The sequence below is a fragment of the Aphanomyces astaci genome, assembly GCF_000520075.1.
Source record: "Aphanomyces astaci strain APO3 unplaced genomic scaffold supercont1.26, whole genome shotgun sequence".
Lineage (NCBI taxonomy): Eukaryota > Oomycota > Saprolegniomycetes > Saprolegniales > Verrucalvaceae > Aphanomyces > Aphanomyces astaci.
The window spans coordinates 504,018-511,410 of NW_009798289.1; the positions used below are offsets into that span (position 1 = coordinate 504,018).

A 7,393-nucleotide genomic window follows, 5' to 3' on the forward strand; every position below is an offset into this window, starting at 1 on the left:
ACGAAAACTGGGAAGGCAGCCGTACCCTACGAAAGTTCCGAAAGAACCTACTTTTTCAACACATCGCTGCCGTATCACGCTGAATATTCAACAAACCGTGAACCGCGGTTTTGGAAGTGGCAAGTGTATCACAGCCATAGGGGGTGCTAGCACGCCAACAACCCAATGAACGTTTCAACCGCAAACTCAAAGATGTATGTATATGCACGTCAATCATGACCCTCACTACATATATGTTGTTTAGGCAATCGGTCGTGTGAAGAAACACGTCCCACACCTTGTTCAAGAAGTGGCGAAACTGGTTCAAGAAATTCCCACCGAGGCGACGATTGTATACAAAAGTGCACATTAGCGTAGAAGTAGTGAAGTATACGAAGAAGATTTCATAGCGATGACGACTAAGGAGATCTCAGTACATCCTCAGTTAATTCTTTGTGGATTTTGCCCTCAACTACCTACGCTTCCTCCCGCAGTGCTACAAGTGGTAGCACTTCCTGATTCTCTCGCCCCAAGCCCCGTCAACCCGCCGTACGTAGCCCCGAAGCGAAGAACTCCACGTGCGCAAGGCTATCCAAGAGATCACCGACCTATTGATCCACCGGAACGACCAAATCGAGCTACTGATTGAAGGGTCCCTCAACCGGAAGATCCAAGTGTACCACAAGGCCCGCAAGATCAAGGCTGAAGCAAGAGTAGATCGAAGTTCGAAGTAGAGTAATTCAATTTCACCGGAATTACAAAAACAGATGGATGAAGTTTTGCGCAAAATGGCAGAATCCTTTCAGCGACATGAACAGCTGTGGAAACGCTTACCCGCACCCAAGCCGCCCAAATGGAAGCGAGCGAGCGTATGGCCAGTCAACACATGGAACGAGCGACACGATAACCAGAGCTTAAAGTTGAAGGATTAAAAATGCCCAAGTATTATGGACGAATGGACGAATGTATTAGTCTATACATCCACCAAGTTACGATATTTCTCAAGGCAAATAACTGGATTACCAAGAAAACGATGGGACTCAACAGCGATGCATTGCCATGATGGTGGCAAATATCCGTGGCATTGCCGCAACCTGGTACCAAGGACGGCTTTTGCGCGGTGAGTCTCCAAGCACCCTCATTGAACTTGAAAAAGAGCTGCGAGCCGATTTTGAACCCGAGATTTACAAGACACACAACCAACTTGATATTGGTGAGTCATTTGAATGCTCTGTTAATTTCCAATTCATTTTACGTTAAATAATAGGATGGCTTGTCCAACAAGTTCCGGCTCCAGTCCTGCTGCAATGTCAGTGCCTCCACCGGACCCGCGATGGAATCTGCTCCCATACCATCACGGTAGCGACCCAGACTGATATGGTGTTGCCTGGCATAGAGCGTGGCGCACAGAATCTGGTGAGCCGAATTCATCAGGGAAATGCTGAAGCCAACGTGTTTCCTTTGCGTGGAGACCGCAATATGCGAAACTAAGTAGATTATGTCTAGTACGTAGTAGGATGCTGCACCCTTTGATTAGAATACATTTTCGCTGTTTGTCACTGTTGTGGAAACTAAAATACATACTCGAAATTTGCTGCAATACATTTTTCTCTGTTCATTACTGTTACGGACATTAAAATGAAGCTACTCGATGATCAGATTTAATTCCTATTGGTTATACATGTTCGACTTTGGACAATCGAAATTCATTCCTATTTTTAGCTCTTTATTCGTCGTACTCTAATTTTGGCTAAGGGGCTGGTCGCGGAATATGTCTGTCCATGTTTCAAGATATTCCGAGCTTTTGATTGGATATTACCCAATTTTTCCGGATAACACAATCGTTCACGCTTCCGGCATAACTCAGACATGGATGCGAGTTTTGAGGCGTGGATGGTCCATCTACGCCTGGGATAGTCCGTTCATGTCTGGCACTCATTTTCATAAAAAACGAAAGAGTATTGATCGACAATTTTTTGGATTGCGAAAAAGATTGCGAAAATATTTTGTCCGGATACGTCTCATTTTCGGACATGGACTTTATCTTCCCCGACCAGCCCCTAAAGGCAGCACTCGTTTTACTGTTAAGCAACATAACCTTCGTGTCATTGGATGTTTATCTAATATTGTCAGTACTTTCGTCCAATGACACGCATCTGTTTCCCTAACAAATATCGGATACGGTAGCACTAATTATTTTCATATTTGTCAAGTAAGAGTATATCTCACTCGCGTAGAGCATTGGGGTTACAACCCAAATGTTGCGGGTTCAAATCCCGCATAGGATATTAGTTTGGGGAATAATGGGAGACATTAGAATGAGCGCCGCTAGAACTGCGAAAGCAACCATGGTGTATACATTCTGTTGTGCAACGCTAATTTGCATTCTGGGATGGGTACCTTCGGGAAGCCATAATTCCGGGGGCAATATCTACATTTATTACACCGCTCGTAGACAAGCCGTCAGGGAGAAATTCGATGTCGAAATCATATACCTTCTTAGATAGCTATCAAAGCTGGTAATTAATTAGGTCTACCTTCAAGACATATTTGAGGAAAGGTTACATTATTATATTGGCTCTTATACTTTATTACAATTCAATATCAAGTCCATTAAATTGCGAACAGTTTGAGCTGAAGTTACTAATTACCCCATTGCGTTCCATGTTGTTGCGGCTTCTCGAAAGGCCAATCGAAAGTCCTCAGCCCCTAGTGTGTCTATTACGTATGCTACGAGCTAGTGCGATCGAGCTGCTTGATACAGTATGCTGCCAATTCGTTTGAGGTTCTTTGTATTGGTGATGACAGCATGATGTCAACTGATACTGCTGTATCACTGACGTTATATTTTTCCCAAGGGATCGATCCCAATTTGTCCGCAAGGTGGTAATGGATGGGTCAGATGATTTCTATTTCCGTCCTAACTGTTCAGGAGTTTTGGTGTGGATTAGACATTTTTTGTGTGGAATTCGGTGAATTGTGTGTTGTGCTCGGCGAAGTTTGTGTAGAACTCGGGATTTGTATTGTGTTATTAGGTCGTGTGTGTATTTCGTTAAAATTTGTGTTTTTTCGGTCGTTTTCATGTTTATATCGTTATTTAGTGTTTGACAAAAAAACGCCCTCCTACGTTAGACACTAATGTTGATTTCGCAACCAATGAAGGGAGCACTGCGTTTGATGCTCCTTGCGCCTTCGCCTTGCGGACTTCATCACGTTCTGTGTGTGTCTGTATTCAAAGTCGAGAAGAGGTTATCTCAATGCAAAATACATTAGAGCAATCAACTGGTAGCAATCAACTGGTACATCAACTGCATATTCCGAGGTGGTAGTTTTGTTACTGCCAGCTCGATTTCGGCATATTCAGACGTTAGAGTATCAAAACAAATAAGTCGCTACCTAGTTCATTGCCGCCTTGGTTGTTCCCCGAGTCCTCTCCAAGGCCCGATACCTCGTGCAGTGATCCTTGTGAACTGCCGCAGTATATTCGGCATGCTGCCGCTTGAAGTGTGTGTCGACTTGGTTGTACGAGCACTGCACGTTGTCCTTGCACAGATTGCACGTGTACACGAGTGCAACAGGAAGCGATGGCATGGGTTGCCATGGTCGGCGGCGCGAGGGGTGCAGCACGGGCATAGGCAAGTTGGTCTGTCGCTGTGTACTACCTCTGCCTAGAATTGGTTGCCACAATCCCATTTTCAAGGGTTTTGTGAATGCAGCTCCATCAAGATAGGATTTTGTGTAACGAATTGGTACACTTTTAAATAGAGAGTTTTGAGAGGAATCGAGCGATGTGAGAATGCAGCACTGATTCAGAATACCCTAAACGATATCCGGAAAATAATGTGGGAATGATAGTCAATTTTCACTGCATAACACGTAAAGTTTATATAGTATAATATTTGATGATTGAGATGAATATCGGATATTAGAGGTTTACGGTGTATTTGTGGTAAAGTAATTTCCCCCCAAACCTGTATAAACCGATAAAGTGTACCGTAAAATGGCATTGAGGCAAACAATTCCGGACAGAGGTAGTATGTCGGACTGGTACCACCGCTGAGGACTTCCCTCAGCGGTGACACCAGTCCAAGAATGAGTGATTTTGGCCAAGGAATGACCGAGGTCTTGTTTGAGATGTGGTTGAACTGCCTATTCATGCTACACAGTTGTGTCGCAGTGAACGCGACATGTGTGGAGAAGACATACTGTGGAGATGTCATACTGAACATTTCCTACCGAACTGCTCAGATTATTTGATAGTCAATATTTGTGATCAATATATCCATGTGTGAATGAATGCTCCTTCACGTATACTACTCTGTTCTGGCTGAAGAGACCCATATTTTTATCTTGATTGAAGTATACTACCCAAGTGAAAAATATCTTCAAGTTTGTATTGAACTTCAAAATTTCATATTATTGCACAAAAATATAATGACATTATATTAAAATATTAAAACTAGTCACTTTTGGGAATTCAAGGGTCGCTGGCTGAGGAAGGCGACGGCATTCTTGTGCACTGATGGGTCGCATCGAACGTTGTACAACGTCACGTCCTTGATGGCATTCTTGTTCATATGGGGAATCTTGTAATCGTTCGTTCCGAAGGTTTCAAGTGTTTTCTCCATCACCTTTTGTAGGGTGATGAAGGTTTTTGACAATGTTTCCATGGGCAGCTCATCATACGAGTTTTCAGTGTTTTCAATCAGATCGTTGATGGTGCGCGAATGCTTTTGATGTTGTAGGCTTTGAATTGAGTTAAAATATCCCAAATCGAGGACATTAAAATCAGGGCTGTTTGGAGGTTGGTTGGCAGCTTCAATACCAATAACACCATGATGTAGCAGTAGCTGCGAAGTCACACAGTTATGTGGACTTGCATTGTCTTGCTGCAAGTATATTATTTTATTTTCATCTGGCTACGGAAATTTACTCTTGATAGCTGGCACTACCTTGTGCAAAATTGTTTCGCGGTAAATGTCCGAATTTACATTTTGAGGTACTGCAATTATAGTACCCTTGGGGCGATGTTTACCGTCCCTTTGTGCAGGCACTCTTTCGATAAAAGGCCAAATTCCCAACTTGCCATCAAAGTACGATTTTTTGTGAAAGTCATACCGTGGGCGAGCGACCGCGGCCAAAAACATAACTTTTGTAATAAACCTTTTAGACTTGAGCGATCGGAGTGGCAAAACTTCATCACTATATGCATAAAACCTTTTCTTTACAGTCGTAAAAAAACCACTTTTCATCAACATGTACATAGTTGTACATATTGGAAAAAATGGGATTTTTCGACGACTGTGAAAGAAAGGATAGCGCATGCTCCACGCGAAGTCGTTGAGTGTCTTCTGTTAGGAGTGGCTTCGAATAACTTGACTTGGCATTGAGAGTCTTCACTTCTTTCATGTGGCGGACGAGGGTGGTCTTGGGAATTCGAGAGTGGGCGGCCAAAGAACGCAAGGTTTGGCGCGCCATGTACGGCACGGCTCTCACCGCCAATTTCCTCGGCAGTTCGTTTTCGGTTGAAATTACCTAGAATAGTACAATTGTCAAATTTAATACTTCCATAAATGAATAAATTTCAATGTAAATATAGGATTTGACAGGTTTTTACCTTTAAGTTTGGAGTCGACGATGGCGACCGCGCTGCCGCCACGAAGTGAGGCCACACCTCGTTGCCAGATGCGCGCAGCGGTCTTCCAATAGCAGTTGTACATTCGTCCGACCTTCCTGTATGCGCCGTGAGGAAGATCTCCGCGGACACTGAGGCTGAGCAAAGCTTCGTAGATCGCACGCCGCTCGTTGTTGTCGAGCTTCCGCCTGTCGTGGCTGCCGCTGGGTGCGTTGCTTGCGGTGATGGCATGAGCAGGCAGTGTTAAAGCAGGAGTGTATTGAACGTTAAGCGTAGAATTGAAAAGTGAAAGGTCTGCGGGTGAATCTGTGTGCACTCGGCGAAGCCAAGCATTTCTAATGATCATAACGTTTAAGCAAAAGATGTCTAGAAAGCGCTGAAATGAACCAATCAAAGACGAGAATCCGCGCCGTTTGATAAGCCAATTAGAGTGCAGTAAAACGAAAAGTTATAAAAATTCCGCCAATCCAAAGTCAAATGGGCCTCTTCAGCCAGAACAGAGTAGTATGCACACCATTACCACGTGTATGCACACCATTTTTGTAACGCCAGGTCACATCAATTGTAAATATACCACAAACCACATGCAAATATGCTTTCGACCCAAACGCACATTACGGATTGGTGGTTGGTCGTGGTAGGACATGGCGGTTCGTAGTAGCGGCAGATAATCGAATAGATGCGTCGCGGAAGGTCAAATGTGGCAGCAGGTGGGAGGTCGTAGTGGTTTATGGCTGGTTGTAGTATGGTGCGTCGTGTAGGTTATGGTGGTACGGTGGCTATTGTTGGTCGTGATACATCGCGATGATTCGTTGGTTATGGTGGCTTGCATGCACAGTAAGTATAGTCGTGTGCATGGTGAGAGGTGGGCCAATATAGAGTATGGTAGGTCGCCACAGGTCATGTTAGGTCGACGTGGATTGAAAGGGGAGGAATAAAAGAAATATTTTTCGAGCAAGCGATGGATTATTTCCCTGCGAGGTCTCAGAATGGAGCAATTTCGAGCAAAGTTGGGCCTATGAGGCACTTTCCGAGCGTACTTAATAGGACCATGAACAAGTGTTTTCCTTGCGATAAATACCGAGTAAAATTCGGCATATGATAATGAAAATACCTTGCATAGCAACCTCTCACGCACGGAGAATTAGCATAAAACATACCCATCACAATATATGGACTAAGAGCTTCTCCACTGCGACACAACCGTAATTTTTACTACTAGTACTACTATTCAAAGTTACGGATAATTTCTCTATTATCCGGGAAATTAGGTGATACTTGGCTTGGAGCGACACTAAATTTCTCGTTTTACGGTCGACAGTAAACATGAACACCAAATTTTACTGATAACGTACATTTATCAGAAATTGAACCGGATACAAATGCTATCCGGGAAAACCGAAGTTTAATTTAGTGCCAAATATACTGTAGCCGCGGTGGAGATGCTCTAATGGGTTACAGGCAGGGATGAACAGAAATATACTCGATGTGAATTATTATTTTATTTTTGAGAAAAATATATTTATTCTCCTTTATACCAAATCGAATTATCTATTCACAAAACCTAAATAATTCCCGATCAGGTGTGATTTGAAATGTCATTGCTTTCGTGGTGAACAATTGGTAGATACGAACCATATTCAGATGTTAAACTACCAATAGGAATTCACTAATTGAATTTGTCAACTTAAAAAAGTTGAAATTCAATGAATTCCAGGAACCAGGATTTGAAGGAACGCGTAGGCATGGCATCATATCTCAATTTGATGCCAAACCCAC

The 7,393-nt window shown here is 43.3% G+C and overlaps 2 protein-coding genes across 2 annotated transcripts; one reads left to right on the forward strand and one right to left on the reverse strand.

Moving 5' to 3' along the window:
- Positions 1-391: 391 nt before the first annotated feature.
- H257_10146 (hypothetical protein) lies at positions 392-886 on the forward strand (the record flags this gene model as incomplete). Its single annotated transcript, XM_009836604.1, has 3 exons — positions 392-412; positions 537-702; positions 798-886. The coding sequence occupies 3 exons, from the start codon at positions 392-394 to the stop codon at positions 884-886; spliced, it is 276 nt and encodes a 91-aa protein (XP_009834906.1).
- A 2,489-nt stretch (positions 887-3,375) lies between these two features.
- H257_10147 (hypothetical protein) lies at positions 3,376-5,845 on the reverse strand (the record flags this gene model as incomplete). Its single annotated transcript, XM_009836605.1, has 4 exons — positions 3,376-3,643; positions 4,447-4,725; positions 5,279-5,514; positions 5,597-5,845. 4 exons carry the CDS (start codon positions 5,843-5,845, stop codon positions 3,376-3,378), a joined length of 1,032 nt encoding a protein of 343 aa, XP_009834907.1.
- Between the last annotated feature and the right edge of the window lie 1,548 nt (positions 5,846-7,393).